Source organism: Meriones unguiculatus, chromosome 1 (genome assembly GCF_030254825.1).
Source record: "Meriones unguiculatus strain TT.TT164.6M chromosome 1, Bangor_MerUng_6.1, whole genome shotgun sequence".
Taxonomy (NCBI): Eukaryota; Metazoa; Chordata; class Mammalia; order Rodentia; family Muridae; genus Meriones; species Meriones unguiculatus.
Window position 1 is genome coordinate 34,759,600 of NC_083349.1, and position 20,002 is coordinate 34,779,601.

At 41.9% G+C, this 20,002-nt stretch overlaps 1 protein-coding gene across 3 annotated transcripts in view; it reads right to left on the minus strand.

Moving 5' to 3' along the window:
• Window positions 1-20,002, minus strand: part of Pcsk5 (proprotein convertase subtilisin/kexin type 5) — a 424,706-nt gene that overhangs the window by 373,773 nt on the left and 30,931 nt on the right. For all 3 annotated transcript variants that reach the window (XM_060387271.1, XM_060387268.1, XM_060387273.1), the window contains exon 2: window positions 4,399-4,503. In XM_060387271.1, coding sequence (XP_060243254.1) covers window positions 4,399-4,503 — 105 coding nt within the window. The remainder of the gene's footprint in view (window positions 1-4,398; window positions 4,504-20,002) is intronic.

Genomic DNA, 20,002 nt, shown 5'->3' on the forward strand with positions numbered 1-20,002 from the left:
TGGAGATCCTATCTCAAAAACTAAGGTAGAAAATAAGAGAGAGAAACCCTACATTGACCTTTGGTTTCTACATGCACAAGCAGAGCTAAGTATGCTTTCACAAATGTGTGTGTGCGACACACACATCACACACAGAAGAATGCAAGACGTATCGTCTCACTGTTTTAAGATGTGCCAACGCTTCCTGCCAAGCTATGTTATTATTATACTAGTGCTGTCATCTCAGAAGTCTATGAATCCCTGTCATTTGAAATGATAATCACAAAGTGATGTTAACGCGTGGGAATCAAGGCTATTCCTGCTCTCAAGGCTCATGTGCCCCAGCTGACCACACAACTTTCTTAGAAACAAGAGGGTAATTCTCACAGTGCTGCTGCTCTGGCCTTTCCTTCTTTAGAACCCTCTGAGTAAAGGCAGAAGCAGCCATGCAATTTAGTAGAGTAAACAGAGCCAAAGCCTGTTTGGTATGATGCAACCTGCCATTTTCCCTTTCTTGAGAAGGTAGTAGTTAAAAACAACATGAAGCTAACATCACCAATGTCCTCCATAAAGCCAGTTCCCATGGTCCAGTCCCACGAACCTGTGTATGCCCTGGCATACCTAGCACCATACTTTAAGGAGTAACTGACACACCAGAACATTCATTCTATACTCTCATGAGGTTAACTCAGAGTGAAGAATGTCCAACCAGAACATGGGAATTTATAAAATGCTATGGGTTGGATGTGGTTTGTTCCAAAAGGGCTTGGGAACTGAAAGCTTGGTTACTAATGAGATGTTTAGGAGGTGGGAGCTCTGTGGGAGGTCAGTAAGCCCCCCCCAGAGTGTTATTTTAAAAGAGCTTGCCTGTCCTAGCCACTGTCTTCCTGTCTTGCTATGTAAAATCTCTCTCACACACTCTCACCATCATGCCATCAATAAGGTAACATAATCATGAGGAAAGGAATGCTTACTAGAGATGATCCTTAGCTTTTTGTTTAGCTTTCAAAACCATGTGTTAAGTAAACTTCTTCTCATATTATTTGGCCTCAAGTATTTTGTTATAGCAACAGAAAAAAAAATATATATAGAACATATATGTGTATGTACCTGTGTCTTTAAATGTTTTCCTATAAAACATTTATTAAATACTTACTGATTAAGAAAGGAGAACAACCATATTTATTTATTTACTTATTTTATGGTTGTGAGCCTAGCCTTTAATGGCTGAGCCATCTCTCCAGCCCTATTTACTTATTTTAAGGCATAATCATACTATGTACCCAAAATCATGATCCTCCTGCTTCAGCCTCCTGAGTGTTGAAATTGTCAGGCATGTGCACACCCAGTTATTAAAGCAGAGAGCCTATCCTAACCATATGGTTAAAATCGATGTCTACAACAACAGAGCAAACAATCATCCCGTGTCTTCCTCTATAATGCAGAGCAAGGTGCCTCTGGCCCCCGTACTGTGTGGCCAAAGTATTCCTATGAAACTTGAATACAATCAGAAAGAGAACTACACTTGAAATGTATTGTGTTAAGTTACTGACTTATGCCATTCCAAAGAAAAGAAAGCTGAAAAATATAACAGAGTGACAAGGACTTGGGAGCCATGGCAGCTAAGTGTGATTCTGTAGCACAGAAGAAAGCAGTGAGACTGTGAAGCCTGCATATGAGATAACATTAAGCCAGTGTTGACACCCAGAGTTCTATTATTGTGCTTATGGTTACAGGGTAGAATGCCCTCCTGTTTAATGAGTGCACAATGGGGTTGTTTACTAATTTGGTGCTGTTGGTTATTTGCTTGTTTATTTATTTAGTGCTGTTGGGAACCAAACACAAGACCCCATGCTTGATATGCAAAGGGGTCCATTCCAACCTTTCTTCCTGGCTCTCGGGATTTAGAGGAATTTGAACTGAAGGAAAATATTTATAGCTCATTTCTGAATGTTCAGAAAATGCCCATGTGTAGGTGTGTGAATGTGTCTGTGTGTGCACAGACTAAGAAGAGAAGGGAAACTGGACAGCGTGGGGAATCCAGAAAGCTATGTACAGTTCATTCTAAATAAAAACGTTGGTGGTTTCTGTTGGTGGTTGCTAACGTTGAAAAGAAAAAAAAAATGTTACTTGAGCCTAAGCTTGCCAAGGGAGTTGGAGCAGGGAAGCAACACCTTCTATCTCCCTTCCCCCTAAACCCCAACTCTGAGAGTTTCATCTTATCCTGGAGGTCCCTGAAAGCTGCTCCGAGAGAACCAGGAGGCACCTCAGAGCCTGACAAGGGGCTGGAGACACTAGGAGCTCAAGAAATAGCCAGTGAAACAGTGGACCACAGAAATACAAAAGAAAGCATGGGGAACCCCACCTCTGTGGTACTCTGAGTGGCAGTCATAGGCAGCACTGAAGGGTGGAGATAAGGCACACCCCTACACTTGGCTCTTCCTTTTATTGAGAACAATACAGGGACCGCTAGGCTGACCTAACTGGTCTAGTACCCCTGGACACAGTGAGAAGGGTGAGTGTTCAGGTACTGGATGGCCCAGGATAAAAGATGTCTGTTGGATCATACACAAGCTATTTATGCGCAGAGATAAGAAAACAGAAAACCAAGATGCCTGAAATAATATTAAGGATGGAAATAGCTCCTTATGGAGTAAATTCTTCCTCAGTGAACACAGTCTCATCCCATTCAGTTCCTAATTCTTGAGCTAATTTTTCAAAATCATGAGGCTTGAAACAAAAATCATACTAATTGCTAAGTTCAAGACATTCATTTTACAGGTGAAAGAACTGTGACTTTGCTGTAAAGAGGTAGCAAATCCAAACTGTCCTAAGAGATGACTTTCCCTGAAAAATCAGTCTAAATAGAGATAACAATTTACACCTGAAATGTACATATTAGGTGACGTCCCTATGGCAAACAAGAGGGACCTGAAAGAAACGTACTTTCTCTAACTACTGAAATACAATCCACAGTCACGAACACTGTGCCATATATTCCAAGGAAAATTTATACAGAGTATGGAGGTTTAATGAAAATAGTCCCCACAGGATAATAAGGAATGTACTATTGGAATGTGTGGCCTTGCTGGAGTAGGTGTGGCCTTGCTGATGGAGGCACAGCACTTGGGGTGGGCTTTGGGGATTTCAAATGCCCAAGCTACGCCCACTGTCACTCTTCTCTCTTCCTGCTGCCAGCCTATCTAGATGTAGAGCTCTCAGCTACCTCTCTAGCACTGTCTATCTGCATGCTGCCAGGCTTCCTGCCATGACAAGAAAGTATTAAACCCCTGAACTGTAAGCGAACCCCAATTAAATGTTTTCCATGATAAGAAAACATGGTCATGGTGACTCTGCACAGCAGTAAAAACCCTAACTAAGACACAGAGTAAACCATGGCCCCTAACAGAAGGCAAGACTCCAAGCAAACACTGAATTGTATAAGAATCCAAGAGCCTCTTTAATAGAAATACAGTTTTCCAAGCGCTTCTAGCTGAGGCTGCTATGCTTGCTGGTAAGGACTTGTTTGTCAAATTATTTCAAAATGGGTTCTATGGCAAATCAAAGTCATAACGGAAAGGAAGAGGCAAAATAACTTAAACACTGAATAGTATTTCATGATCCTAAAGAGGAACTAAGATATGTTGGCATGACTACCTCTGCTTCTTCACTACTTGGCACACCCTGGAGAGCTGATTCTATGGATGTGAATTTCTTCATCTGGCTTAATTAATAACGAGAGCTACTTAACTTGATGTCAGTGTCCCAGTTGTCTTCTCTTAGTTTGTCCCCAATACTTCTTAGTTTCTCATAACTCAAGCCAAAGCTACCTCATGCTTGTTATCACTTCCTTCTAAGATCCCTCAGGAGCACACTATGGTACAGCCCAAAAGGACCAGGGGCAAGAAGGATATTAGATGAGCCCCTAAGAATAGAAGCTGGCTTTTGCCCCTGTGGGTGCAAACATGCTTTCTGTAACAGACATGGCCTGGTTCTGAACTATCACTGCCAAGAAAAACAGCAAGTATTAATGTAAGTCAATACTGGCTTATGAGTATTAGGGGGAAAAGTCATCCATGGAGCTCACAGGACCTCAAGCTGTATGCATATAGAGAGATGACGTATTCTTCTTTCTTTAGACGTGATCAACTAATCTATCTTCTCAAGCTACAGCCCATCTCGGGTCTGAATAAAAGCTCAAACCCCTGAGATCATCTCCACTTGGAATGACAATGGCATGTCAGTAAAAATCAAGCCAGTGAGTGGTGTTGTCTGAGAGCAGATAGATATTGAACCAAAGGATACTGTAACAGAGATGGAAACAGGAGCCTCATGCTTGGTCACTGCCTCCTAGTGTTATCGCCAATGAAAAATGCAGAAGCACTGTTTCTTGGTCCCTATCCAACTGGGTTTTCTTACCTTTGGTTCCATTGAAATGAAACTGTGGGTTCCTCTGCTTGAGAGAACAGACCTTTTAATGGTCCTACTATGGTAGAAGTGATAGTAGTCCTTCAACGCGCCAATCTGTGGGACAAGGTGGGAGGAAGAGCAGAGGGCAGACATGTTAATATCTGGAGACGGCCCGTTGCCTTGTTTTCCATTAAAATAAGAACACAAAACAAAAAGGTCCATAAATTATGCAGCTGCCTGATATACTTAAATGTCACTTGAACCTTGGTGGTCACTTTTCAAAAGAAGGACATCCGATATGAAATATGAGTGTCCTTGAGGCGGCGGCCGCAGAACTAACGATTCTATTGGGGCAGTTAGCTTCTCCATATCGCCTGTTTAATGTTTAATTTATATGCAGCATTCTAAGTAATGCTATATCAATCTATATCCAAATGTGGGAAAGAAGGGAAAAGTCAAATAGCTGTCTAGTTATAAAAACACACTGAATTCTGTTTGCTGGGAGAAACAGACAATGAAGGACACCGACAGGTTATTTATACAGTTAATTTGAAACACGTCTTAAGCAGTTGATCATTCACAAAGATAGCAGCACTACTTAGATCAAGAGACAGTAGGCGCAGCCCTCAAGTGCACTGGTAACTTCTAGAACAATCTTTGAGCTCAGCTTCTGGGAACAAATGGCTTTTTCTGTTTTACCTTAGCCTTGACTTTTAACATGATTTAGCTTTCCTCATTTTTAGTCTTTCCCAGTTAAAACCAGCAGGTTTATAAATATGCCCAGCATTGAAAAACAAATGAGCAAATCATTCAACAAGTGCATTCTTGTGGCAGCGGTTGACAACGTGCTTGATGCACACCATGAGGACCTGAGTCTGATTCCCAGCAACAAAGTACAAGCTTGGCATGCCAGTGTGTAGAACCTGATTGCTTGGAAGAAGAATGCAGAGAGAGGAGAATCCCTAAGATTTGCTGACCAACTGGCCAACTAGTTTAGCTGATCAGTGAGCTCCAGGCTCACTGAGAGACCCCATTTCAATGTAAAGGGAGATGGACAGACAAGATGGTTCATCAAGGCACTTGGCTTTGCAAGCTCAATTACTGGAATTTGATCCCTAGAACTCACATAAAGGTGAAGAAAGAGATCTACAAATTTATCCTCTCATATCCCTTTCACCCCCATGACACTCATGAACCCCTCACCCCCTACATACAATCACACACAAAACAATAATCATAAGTAAATATAAAGTGAACAACTGAGGGAGGTCAGTTCTGAACTCTCTGCATACCTGTATGCACATGCACACACATACACACACTGGATCAGCCAATGAGAACTGAACCCTACCACACAGGCAGGGCTTGTGCGTAGTATCTCATTTCAGCTGATACCCCAGCTGAACAGCATGTACTCTTGAGCCTGTGTTTCCTTTTCTGTAAAATTGGATTTGGGGCTAGTTAATTTCTAAGACCACTGCAGTGCTCATATTCCATTCTTTAGCAGTGACACTTTCTTTGCTTTGGGCAAATACAGTAAATGTCTAATCCTCTAGACACCCATGGCTCTACACTAAAGGAATGAGCACTGTGATGAAGTTGTCCTGTTGGTACAATGTAGACCTCGGGCTTTCTTAATTAAAACACCATTGGTCCAGGTTAATTTCTTCATCATAAAAAGTTGGCTTCCAAGGTCCACCTCCTCATTATGCTCTCACTTCGTGTTTTGTGTCACTTAGACAACATTATCTCCTTGTGGGACTTTGTGATGTTGTACTTTCATTAAAACTCGAGAGAAAGCCTGAAGCCTCACATCTTTGATTCAAGTGGAAAATGTCCTGGTCTATACAGATTACTCGACAACAACAACAAAACAGGGAAGTATGAAGCCATGAGGTGTCCAGTCAAGTCACTGCCTGGCACACAGTCATTGTTGGAAGCTCATTACCTTCCCTTCTCTCTTCACTTCCAATTCAACTTTCACCTCCCTTCCCTTGTCAGGATTACTTCTGGCCTATTCTGTCATTAGCTCTTCTCTTCCCAGCCCTCACCTGCAAAAACCAAGAGTTGATGACACATGATTGTAGGAAGGTATGCAGCAAGGGTATTTATACAAGACTGGTCAAAAGTGTAAGAGGAGATGCTGTTTGAGGAGACTAAACTGCATCTAACCTTGGACACCACCTTTCTGTGTCTAAAGGTACATTCTGCAGACAGCCACCTGTGAACAGACGTCAGAGCAAATTCTGTAAATGTTCGAAACACCCAGCTGCCATCCAGAGGTCATTAATTCTGTACAAATAAAAGCAGTTCCATCTCCTAGATATTAAATATCTAGGAGTTAAAAATAAGTAAAAGTACACACCCTGGCTATTATATAGTCCAATTGTTGAAAGGAGAACAAGAAAGAATTTATAGTTGTATAGTATACCGTTGTAAAAAATATTTTCAAAAATAAAAATTTCAAAACTGAGAAGGGGCTTCTTTTTACTGCTTAATGCATGCAGCTTTTTATTATTAAAACAGCATAAAAATAATTTTAAAATAAAGAATAGAAAAGTTTCTCTGAGAAGTGGACAGGGTAGAAACTCACAGCTAGTGCAAGTCCAGAAGAAAAGTGTCTGTGGTGTGCTCAACTACAAATGGGAGGTCTATATCATATCCAATTCTCCCAAATCTCAGGGACTATCACAGAAGGTGGGGAGGAAAAATCCCAAGAGTCAGAGGACAGGACAAACCAGAGTGAAACAGTGTCTTCCCAACATGCTTTACTAAAGAATTCACAGTAGCTACTGCTGCCTACACAAGAGCTACCCAAGATCAAGAGAGTCAACAGCAGAACATGAAGGGAAAAGGCCTTCCCAAGCTCCACCTTACTGAGCAGTTATTGGCAGCTGAAGACTTCCAGGGAAAGGAGAGTCAATTTCAACCTCCAGTGGATAGCCTGACACATGTGAAAATTTGACTCTTGGTTGGTTATTTAAAAAAACAACAAAATCAGGATACAAAATTGGGAGGGATAAGGGAAGTAGGGGTAGATCTAGGAGATGTTGGTGGGGGGAGGGAGTGAGGGATCAAAATAGTTGTGTACATGTATGAAAATCCCTGAGGACAAAAATATACATTTTTTTAAATAATGAAAAAACTGAAATAGCATACACACAAATCCCAGCAATTTTTCCAGGGAGTATATGCTCAAGTTCCATATGGCAGTAGAAAGGCTACACCTACCCAGGCCCCAAACCACGCAGCAGTAAGCAATGATACCCTCCTCTTGGGGATTCTACTACTAAGCTGTGCAGTAGCTCACTGTAGTTTTTGGTTGATGCCTCATTTGCTAAGAGCTAAACTTGTGGGAAGCATCTTGCTCCTCTCCAACATATTATCAGATTTAGCCTAATCCCCAAGAGTTCTGGAAGCTAAATATCATTAGCTCTAATTGACTAAAGGCGCATCCCAGGGCTCTGGGAATGCCCAAACACATCCTGCTGGGGTTATGCACTTGGTAGATATCCACTAACATGATGAGGAGCCTAGTTCAGTTCTTGTGTGACCCTGTGAATGGTCTCAGATGATGCAGAAGAATGATGACCCATCCTTCTGAGGGTCTTCCCAAAATGCACAACTAAGATCTAAACTGTACTTGCGCAGTGAGTGACAAGACATGGCAGAGGCTGTACCAGTCAGACATAAAGCAAAGTCAAGCATGTTCTTGAAGGACCATCTTAGGACTGTGACAGAGGTCTTGACATCTGCTTCCTAGCTGCCTGAGTATCCTTTGGTACATCAGAGGTGATAGTGTTTTTGTCATAGTTGTTTTGCTAGGCTCCCAAAAAACTACAGATTTCTAGACCTGTGGAGACAACACAGAGTAGCTTCCTAATTCCTTATCTTTCTGGTTGTGGACCAGGGTGAAGACTTTGAAAAACCAAGGGCAGTGTTGAAAGCTTGACCCTCCTAATATGCTCTCTCCTATTAATGTAAGCACATTCCAAATTAGCTGATCATAGAATCCATTCTCTGTAGTAGGCTCCTCTAACAATTCTAAACTGGACATACGGGAACTTCTTTAAAACTGACTACACCTTTACACAATCAACTCAGAGATGCTCCGTTGAATAACTCCATAGCCATGTGCTATTGGCAAAAAGCTCCTAGATGAGCCGCTGTGTCTACTCTGCCATCCTGTAGATGACAAGGTGCTTCTCGTGGCAACTATACCATTTTTGTATCTTAAATAATTCTTCTTATGTTAGCTGGAATGATACTCACAAATGCAGCGTGTATGCAAGGCTGTACCATACCCTGCCTAAAGAAGACTTCCCGTGGCTTCTTTCGCTCTTAAGTAATATTAGCTACACTTAATACTTTCTCATGATATTTCTAAAAGTCAACAAGAATAGGAATATCATATTAAACGCACTTACAGAGGAACTTATTTGTTATGCTTTAGCCAACTCACTGAATGATAATCAGTGCCTGCAGGCTCTGGCCTGGCCTCTCTCTGCAGTCTAACATCTTTTTCCCATTTTCTGGATTCCAGCCATGCTACCTACCTACCTTTAATTCCGTTTAAAGGTATGTTTGCTGACATGTTTGCTGACACCCCTACCAACAGCATCACTACCTCCATTCTCTCACCCTCTCTTCCTCTTTCTCACCATTTTGGCCACTTCCCAAATGAGGTCACAGCTCTATTTTATCATTTTGGAACCATAAGATGTACCTGTAGTTAAGCCCTGATTGGCACAAGTATCAGTCTAAGCCTGGCATCTTCATCTGCCTGCATTCTCCACTGAGGCTGCGACATGTCTGTTCCCAGCTCAACACAAACAGGATCACAGCAGAGCTTGCTGAAAGATGTAACGATCATAGTCACTGAATTGCTAAGATCACGTACAATCGCTCCATATGGTTCATAGTCTCTAGTAAGTCTATCCAATTGAAGCTGATTTCAACAAAAATGGCTTCATTTGGCCTTAACTGAAGTACCAATCCTGCCAAGGTTATGTGATTGTGACAACTGCGGGGCTGAGATGCTGTTTGCAAAACAGCAGCAGAAAAAAATTGTGTACATTGATCCAATTATTTTGTCTCATCCAAACAAAATAATCCATCTCCTTCCAAGAAAAAAATACATATATATATATATATATATATAAACATATTTATGTCTCATTTATTAATATGAATGTCCCTTATTGGCAAGACTTGTATCTTTTATATTCTTTCAATCCTGCTGAGGGCATTTAAGAAACATTAAAAAGAAAAATGCTTTAACACGTCGAGAGTTATTTTTTAAGAAGACATAAAAGGCAAAACAGTAATATTATCTATAAGCAAGACTCCCCCTGGGTCTGCTGGGGCAATGCAAGACAAAAGAGGACTGTGTTTATGTCATGTATGAACAACAGGGACCAAAACAGGGGGTGGTATATAACTGACACAGGGACACTGTATAAATATACCAGGAAAGAGCGGAATAGATGAAGTGTATCAGGCATATCAAGGCCCAACCCTCCTACCACTGCATAAGGGGAAAAGAGTAATGCCTTGGCTTTTGTAAGGGCATGTTCTACACAATTGTACACATTCTTTTCTGCCTAAAAACCAACTCTGCCAAGATGAATTTCATCCTTTGTCCCTAATTCTCTCAAGCCTTTGAAAGGTGCCATCTTCAGTAGTGGCCTCTCACTAGAAATTTCTTATCACTGCACTATTTACAACAAAGCATATTCTGAGTAAAGGATTTGCCATGATACTTTATAGTAATGTATGAATGACTAACTACAGAACTCAGTGTCTTGGTTTTCCCAGGAACGACAGCATTTGGTCAGAAAAGTATGAATGAAGGAAAATAAATGAGCCCAATCACCAGAGTTAATTTGTTTAAGCTCTTCCTAGCCTTCCCCATATCTCTGACTCCTCCCATCACAGGTAAGATACAGCATACAGAGTGAGGTGTGCTTGGCCCCAAATATGCTCTGGCTTTGCTCCTGGCAAAGAGCTATGTGGCCTTCCATAGATCACTAGGCACCAATACTTCCTTCCACCTATGCTCACAGTCAAAATGTATCACCATAGCATCTCCCTGCAGGTGGATTGTATTGTCCCTCTACAGGGCTCTTCAGTCAAAAACAAAACAAAACAACAACAACAAAAACAACCTTGCAAATGCCTGCCCAGTCCTGATATATGTCCTGCACGTGAAAGCTGGGCAGTCCCAGGCAAATTAGGACAGGCAGTGATGGGCAAGAAGTAGTTCTTTATGGTAAACCTATCAATCATTTCTCCTAGGCCACCTGTCTGCTTGGTTTTCACTCCCACCTCTTCAGTTTAACAGATTTCCCCAAATTCTGCACTTTCTTTTTTTTAAAGTAATTAATTATACCTCCATCCAAGAATTAAGACTCTTAGCAGGGGCAAACACTGAAGTAGACATTGCAAAGAAGACAGCATACATATTCCAAATAAGCACACAGAAAGGTGTTCAAGTGAAAATGAAAATCATAATAACTGCACAATACCAGAATGGCTAAACCAAAAGACCGACAATGCCAGGATCTAATCAAATCATTCAGCATCATTGTCAGCAATCATGGAAAATAGTGCAGCATCTCTGGAAATTTTCTTATAAAACTTTCCTCAAGATACTTTGTTTCTAGGAACTTACCTAGAGGAAATATATTTCCAAACAAAAAAATCCACACAGAGATATTGCCAGCCTGTATCTGAGTCTAATGGCCCATGAACAAACAGCTGAATGAGTTATGACATAATCATTCAGCTAAAAGCTACTCCGGCTGAGCGTGGCACTGCATCTGTAATCCTAGTGCTCAGAAGATGGTGGCAGAAAGTTCACGGCTCAAGAGCAGCCTTAACTACATAGAGAGTTCAAAAGCATCCTGGGCTACATGAGCCTCTGTTAAGACAGACGGACAAACAGATACAGCAAGGAGGAGGTCGGGAGGTGGAGGAGCCAAATTACTGATATGACTGACACAGAAGAAAAGATGAATGTCTGACTGTCTCAGGGTTTCTGTTGCTGCAACAAATACTAAGACCAAAAGCAACTTCGAGGGGGTGGTTATTTGGCTTAGGGTCCATCATCAGGAGAAACCAAAGCAAGAACTTGGGACAGGAACCTAGAGGTAGGAACGGAAGTGGAAGCCATGGAGGAGTGCTGCTTACTGGCTTGCTCCTCCTGGCTTGCTTGTTTTCTTATATATACTGCAGTACTACCTGCCCTGGCATGACACTGTTCACAGTGGGGTAAGGCCTTCTACATTAATCATTAATCAAGAAAGTGCCCCACAGGATTACCCCACAAGAAAGTACCCCTACAGGCCCATCTGATGGCAGTATTTTCTCAAGTGAGGCTACCTCTTCTCAGATGATTCCAGCTTGTGACAAGTTGATTTAAAAAAAAAAAAGACCAGAACGATGAATTTCAAAATACACAGCCAGTGACGGGAACACAAAGTAAGGAAGGAAATCTAGGGGGTGGACAGTGCAAACTGGCAGAGGAAGCTGACCTGGAGTGACCTGGTGATGTGTGAGGAACGTTCGTTCCCTGATTCTGATGCTAATCCAATTGCATGAATCAGCTCCTCGGAACTTTGTCCAGGCCACCAAACACCACCAGATCCAACCAGATCTTTGCCTGACACCATGTTCAGGGACATCATGTTGGCCATTGGACATTACCAATGGTAGAAATTTTTGTAGCACATGCACACGCGCGAGCACACAGCAAAGGACTTTCTCTTCTTCCTGAAGAGTACTTCATTCTCTACTTTGTCAGGATGTCACTGAGATACTCGTAGTGCACAACCATCAAACCTCACACAGGAGTAGCTGCATTGTGGGCATGTAAGTCATGCTTCAGTAACCAGGGATCTCAGAAAGGTTATGCAGTGCTGTCTTCTGATTCTGTCTCTCTCTCTGTCGTCTGCTGAACAAGCTGAAGACTAGAAGTTGCCAGACAGTTGAGGCTGTGATCTGTCTTCTAGATCACACCTTTCTCCATCTGCTCTGGAACAAGAAAGGAACAGAACCTACTGACTATCCCTTCCTCAAAACCCAACATCTGAGACTTTCACTTGTTGCATCTATTTCCAGGTCTTTTTAGCAATTAGTGGCTGGAGAGGTAGATCTGTGTTTAAGGACATGAGACTATGCTTCTAGAAGACTCTGGTTTGATTCCCAGCACCCACCTGGCAGCTAACAACTGTCTGCAATTCCAATTCCAGGATATTTGTCACCCTCTTCTGGCTTCATGGGCACTGAGCATATAAGCAGAAAAAAAATTCATCACATAAAATAAAGAAAAATAAATCTTGAAGGGGGGAGAAACAGAGGCAATGTCTGCATATACTGTTTGCCCTTCATTAGAGTCACAGGTATGATGCTTACACAGGACTTCTCCAAACAGCAGAGTGTTCAAATAACTATAATTCCTTGCTTTCTAGTACCTTCTGTAACTTTCAAAGGACAGCAAAAGAAAGGATCATGATTAATTTACTCAATCACTAAGAACACTCTCAACCTCAGGGCCTTTGCACCTGTGTTTTGTTTTTGTTTTTGTTCGTTTGGCCTGGAATCTGCCTTGCTCTCTCACTGCTTTAGCATCTTTAGTCTAATGCCAACTTCTTGGATAGGCTTTCTCTGGCCCCCAGTGACAATTCCATGCCCTTTGACACGTTTTGTACTCTGATTTATTACCTCTATAACATTTATTGCCATGTAGTACCATGCATTATCTTCATTTTTTCCATTTATTGTTTCTCTACCCTCACTAGAATATTTATTCATTATTAGGTTGTTCTAAGCTTCCGTTAATATACCAGACACACCTAAGAGATACATCAGATACATAAATGAACTAAGGGCTCCTGACCTTGAAGAACTCCTAGCAACAGTGGTCACATCTTTTCCATAGAGAAGGTTATAATGTATAAACATCTGAAACAAACAATTTACTATTAAAATCTCTGTAATCACCAAAGCCAGCCTTGATATTTCTTAACTATTTTCTTACCTCCTCAGTAATACCTTTAGCAAAGCTAAATTAGCTGAAAGCATTGGGTCAGCATGCACAGACATACAAAAATCCATTCAGTCCTACCTAGTATCACCACAAAACACAGCAGTGGTTATCAGTCCTCCAGATTAAGAGCATGCCTGGAGTGACACAATAAAAAAAGAAAACTGAGGCTGGCCCCAGACAACTTAATTCTGAATGCATTCTCTTAACAACTCAAGAATTTGTGGGAAATGACATTTTTGCAGATGGAACAAACACCTCATCTACCTGAGATCAGAGTTGTTATCACGAGTATATGCAGAATGTCATCCAGAGGCTCATATGCTCAGAAACCTGGTTTCTGTCATGTAGCACTGTTTTGAGTCAGTCATGGCTGGCAGAAGTGTGTAGTGAGAGCATGCTTTGAAGACTATAGCCCAGCTCCACTTCCAATAGAATAATGTTTGATGGAGTACCAGGAGAATGCTGTGATGCCTGTTCCTACTGCTCCCTAACAAATGCCAGGCCAACAAGCTTTCACTGTCAGGACAGACTGAAATCCCCTAAAGAGTGAGCCAAAACAAAGCCCATCTTCGTAAGTGCTTTCAGTCAGGTATTTGTTCACAACAATGAGAAAAGTATCTGATAGGAAAAATTTAAAAGAGTTGCAGAGAAACGAGGCACAGGGCCACATGTGTTTAATCCCTGCACTTGAGAGGCAGAGGCAAGTGGGTCTCTGTGAGTTTGAGGCGAGTCTGATCTACACACTGAGTTCCAGGGCAACCAGAGCTAGTGGTGAATCTTTGTATCGAGAACACAAGAAGAAAAACGGACAACAACAAAGAGGGTTGCATAGAATGGGCTGTTTTCTGAGAATTATTTGAGAAAATACAAAAAGAAAGTGTTGCCACGTGTCCCCTAGACCCTGAGAAAATTTCTTGTAGTCTATGGGGGCAAGATAGCCGATACATGCATATCTGTCCCCAGAAAGCTTATAGAAGTGCCTCTGTGTTGACAAAAAGGTATATCTTCAAAGGACTGGAATGCTCTCGACATAGTCTAAGTTAAACAAACATGGCATCCTGGCACCCAGGTCACAGATGCCAACACACTCAGCAACAACCCACAGATAGCTTTCTTTGACTTTGATTTCAAGTCCACTGTTGAAATTTCTCTTGTGATTTTGTCCTCAGTTCCTTCAGGTTGAGACTGAGTATTTGAACTCTTCAGAGAATGACACTGGAGCAAATAAATTCAGAGCTATAGCATTACAGGGATTTAAAAAAATAAGACAGAAAAGAGTTCTGGATGCTCAATGGAAGCTGTGCACTCCTGATGACTTCAAATATATAATCTCTCTCTAAGATAGGCAGCTATACAGTAGGCTAAATAACAGGTCTCCAAAACATCTTCGTCTTAATCCTTGGGACCTGGGGAATGATGCCTAATAGGATGAAAGAACTTAATATATATAATTAAGCTATAAATCTTGAGATGGAGAGATTTTTCTGACTCTCTGGTGGCTTACTACCATCACAAGAGTTCTTATAGGGGAGAAGAAGCCAGGCCATGCCTGTAATCCTAGTACTTGAGAGGTGGAGACAAGAGATCCAGAGGTTAAAAGTCATCTTGAGCTACATAAATTTAGAGCTAGCCTAAGGTTAAATAAGATTCTGTCTCAAAACAACATAAATGAAGCATCAAAGTAGGTAGACAGGAAAGGAGACAAAAGCATTAAAGCTAGGAAGAAAACTTAAAATTGTAACAAATCTGAAAATTTAAATTTTATAGATGGTGGAAGAGGGCTCGAGACCAGAGATGAAGGGACCCTGGGAAGGTAGAAAGGCATGGAAGGGAGGTACCATGTGAAACCTCTAGAAGGGACGCATGTCCCACGACACCTGATGGAGGTTGTCCTGCAATATGATAATAATGTTTTACGGTTCAAACTCACTAAGTTGTGGCAACTTGTTATAGCAATAACAGAAAGCTAATGTAAAGCTGAGGTGGATCCTCTTGAATCCCATATGCAGCAAAGTAGCCAAAGTAGATAGCTTATACACATGCCATCCTTTTTGTTCTTCATAACTTTAAGGACTCTCTGGGTATTCAGTTATCAATTTCCAAATAGCTGTGACAATATAATTATGGGCAAATGATGGTCAGGTGTCTGCTCTGAACTTTAGCATTATCTTGTTTTATCTCTAAACAAACAGAATCCCAAAGTAAAGTACCTTTCTCAGAGTAACAGAGCTAGTAAATGCCTTTTTGTTTTCCCTAGTTCAGGCTGGTCCCAAACTTTCTATGTATCTTGAGGATGACACTGGATTTCTGATCTTCCTGCCTGCTGGGATTATGTGGTGCTGGGAATCAAACCCAAGGCTTCCTGCATGGGAGGCAAGTGCTCTGCCAAATGAGCTACAGAGCAGCTCATGTAAATGATGCAAAACCATCACACAATAAGAGATGCTAGGACAGCTGTTAGTTACTGCAGGTTTTCCTGACTGTATCTACCTTCTCCTTCTCCAGAGCCCAGCAAAGGGAGAGAACAGTTCTAATGTTATGGAGAATAAAAACAAGCTTAAGCCAAAGAAAGATTAAGCAACATGCCCAAAGTTTGAAAAGGACTCGAATACCAGGTCAACAGGACTTTTAAAAAAATCTAAGTACTTTCTAGTCATATCACCTTGTTCTTTGGGTTTTGTTTTGTTTCATTTTTTAATGAAGGGTCTCATGTAACCCAGATTGAGCAAAAACTCCTTACATACCCAAAGGATGGCCTTGAACTTCTTGCCTCCAACCCCCAGGAGTTGGGGTTACAGTGGGCACTACCAAGCCCAGTTTATGAGGTACTGGAGCTTTGTGCATGCTAGGCAAGCACACTACCAAGCTCCAGGCCAAGTCCTAGCACTCTAATCCACGTCGTTTTAGAAAGCTGCATGCGTCTCCTCAGGCACACCCGTTCCATCCCAGCTCCTTTTACCCTGACCAGCATGAGGTTTCATTATTTCATCCCCAAGCTACCCATATGAAGAACCTAAGTCATCCTACTCCATCTTGAAAGCAGCTAGAAATTACAAACAGCAAGGCTACAATCCTGTACACACAAGAAACACATAACAATTCTCACCAAGGAAACCAAAGCAAGCAGAAGGAACACCAAGTTTTCCCGAGTTCAAGCTAGACCCCAAAGACATGTGATTTACCCCAATACAAAACACACAATCTTGGAGCTAGGAAGGTCCCAACTTAGGGGTCTAGTTTGCTTTATACTTCTACGATATGACCAAAATCAGGAAATGGTTTATTTCACCTTATGACTCCCGGTCACATTCTGTCACTGAGGGAAGTCAGAACAGGAACTTGAGGAACCTGCAGTCTGGAATTAAACAAAGCAGAGAACATGGGGGGAAGACTGCTTACTGGCATGCTTTTCATGGCTCACTCAGCTACCTGTCAGACAACCCAAGATGATGGCAGAGATGATGATAGCATCCAGAATGCACAGGCCCTCCCATACCAATCACTAATTAGGAAAATGCTCTACAGCATGCCCACAGGCCAACCTGATGAGACAGTTTTTCAGCTGAGGTTTCTTCTCCCCACATGACTCCAGCTTGTGTCAAATTGACCAAAAGTAAGCAACGCAACAGATGTCTGGTCTAATTTTCCATCCTACACACAGGAGCCCACTCTTCATAACCTACAAAATACTGTCTTTTTCGGGGAAGACTAATTTTTAGAACGTTATCCCCAGGAAACAAGACAAATCCACTGGCTCAAGCCTATAGCAAGACCCACAGAGCATGTCTCTCTTCAGCCAGATAGTCAGCACAGCTCACTAGACCTTTCCTGTTCCTGGATGAGCATTTAAGTTTCTACATTTTGTCTGTGTAACAAATCCTTTGCAGGTTGCTTCCCCCAGAAAAGCCAACATCTGGGATGTCTCTGCAGAAAGCTTGGAGCCTAGAACAGAACACATGCCAACTTTTTCTAGCCCTGTGGTGCCAAGATGGAGTCAATGACACCATAACCTCCCTTGGCTAACACTGCTGGCAAAAATGGCTTAAAACTGAGTATTTTTAGCAAAGCAGACAGAATAGTCCACAAAAATCCTTTCAAACTTGGTTCTCCACCATTCTATATTTTAATTTCCTAGAGGTAAATGATAGAAATTTGTATTTGTTTGGCATGCTGTGTTTCACTTTCTATATTCCACACTATTATAGCCTGTCTAGACATTCATTTATTTATTGAGTGTTACCACAGGCCAAGCACAGATCCCAAGACACCACAGACTGAGGGAACCATGCAGAAGCCCTGCCAGTGTGAAGAGATCTTTGACAGCCTTCCATCAACTCCACTGCGTCAGCTCCAAGTCTGAAATGTACGGCTTCACTACCAAATCAGAATATTTCACCCAAGACAGCTCAAATAAATTTTCATACTTGTTCGCCGAAAAAGAAGAGTTCAATGTTAAACTTCCAATATATTTGTAACACTTATTTAGGAATGACCTGGCAATGACCTCTCATTCATTTTCTGCAATATGGCTTTCTCTAAAATGAATAACTGTGGCCTTCATATAAAAAAAAAAAAAAACTCACTGAACTACATTCTTCCAAAAAGGTCATTTAATAATACTATATTTAGTCAGCTTTTTTTCATAATTTAAGTGTATTTCTAGGGGGTGCGGGGATGGCTTGATGGTTAAGGGAGCTTACTACTTTTATGGGGTACCTGGGTCTGGTTCTCAGCACCCAAACCAAGTGACTCCCAACCACCTACAACTCCACCTCCACGGGATTGGACACAGTCTTCTGACCTCCAAGGAAACATAAACTCAGACTTTCACACACACACAGAAAGAGAGAGGGAGAGAGGGAAAGGGGGAAAAAGATGGTGGGGAGAGAAAGAGAGAGAGGACAGAGGAGCTAGAAGAGATCAGCACACAGTCCATATTGGGTCTATCCTGCCATTAATGATCACGCCAGAAATTGGAAACACATACACCAGAAAACAAACAGAAAGAGTATAGTTTGACAGGAGGAACTACTGCTAGAATTAGCCTCTGGGATGGTACATTTGTCAGCTCTGACTACCCATTATTATTATTTGTGGACTTACACTAAGGTAAACTCTCCGGACTTGAACAGTCTGAATTAAGGACAGATGTCTTGGAAATATATTCTAGCAGGCCCATGAGGTGGCTCAGCAGGTGAAGGCACTTGCTGTAAGGCCTGATACCATGAGTTTAACCACCACAAGAGCCCAGGATGGAAGAGGAGAACAGACTCTCACAAGCTTGGGTTTATCCCCTAGTCCCCACATGGTAGAAGGGGAGAACAGCCTCTCACTAGCTGTATGTAAGTTCTGGGGCTGGAGCTCGGGTTGGCAGGCTTGCATGGCAAATGCTTTTGCCCACTGGGCTTTCTCACTGGCCAACTGCAACCACAAATAAAACATCTTCTCCATAAAAGGGAAGACTGGGAGGGCAATATCTGAGAACATTCCAAATATGACAGACTGCAAGATGAGGCTCAGCCTGGACAGCTGATGACCTTTCAGCACCCTGCCACCTCTTCTTAATTAACCTATCAGGAGAAGTCCCTTTCTGTTAACAGAGAGGCCTTGCCTGTGCTCACCTGGATCCTTCCTGAGAACAGGCAGCATCAGTGCTTGTGCAGGGTGACTGCCTGGACGAGGCCAGGACCTGGGCAGAGAGCATCGGCACAGGTGCAGTAGTGGGAGTGGATGGGAGTTAGTGCTTTGGTCACTGAGAAGCTCCTATTAGCACAACTCCTGGGGCCCAGCACTTTAATTAGGAGCACCAATTAAAGATGCCACAGGCACAGAACTATTAGAACAGACCAAAAGGTGACGTTAAATGGCAGCAGCAGGTAATTGTGAGGATGTGAAGGGAGCGGGCACTGCTACTGACAAAAGTGAAAACTTCAAGTCAGCTTTCATGAAATCAAATCTTCGCTTATTGCGTAAGCCCTAGAAATCTCTTCTAAATACTGCCCCAGAAAAAGAAATTGAAAGCCTCATAGTCATTCAAAACATTGTACACGAAAATTGTAACAATTTCAGCCATAATCACAAAAATCTGTACATAACCTCATGCCTTCGTGACTGGTAAATAAACAAACTGCTGCCTCCATACAATGAACACTACTGGTCAGTGAAGAGAAGTCATTCTCTATGGCTCATGAGGAGTGAATCTGAGATGCAAAAGAAGCCAAACTCGCACAGGACTGTGCGCTGCCTTATTCTGCTGGCATGACTGAATAAAAGGCATGTTTTCCTTTCGTAATTTCAAAATATCAGATTTTCACTTAAGGTCTCTGATCCATTTTGAATTCATCTTTGTTCAAATGAGAGATGTGCATCTAATTTCTTTCTTCTGCACATGAATATCCAGTTTTGCCAGTTTATTATTACACATTTTTCTTTTAGTGCATGTTTTGGAGTATTTATCAAATATGTAGCCATAGCTATGTGAGTTTATTTCTAGGCACTTTGCTGTGTTCCACTGGCCTACATATCTATTTGTGTGCCTGTATCATAGTGTCTTTGTCACTATGG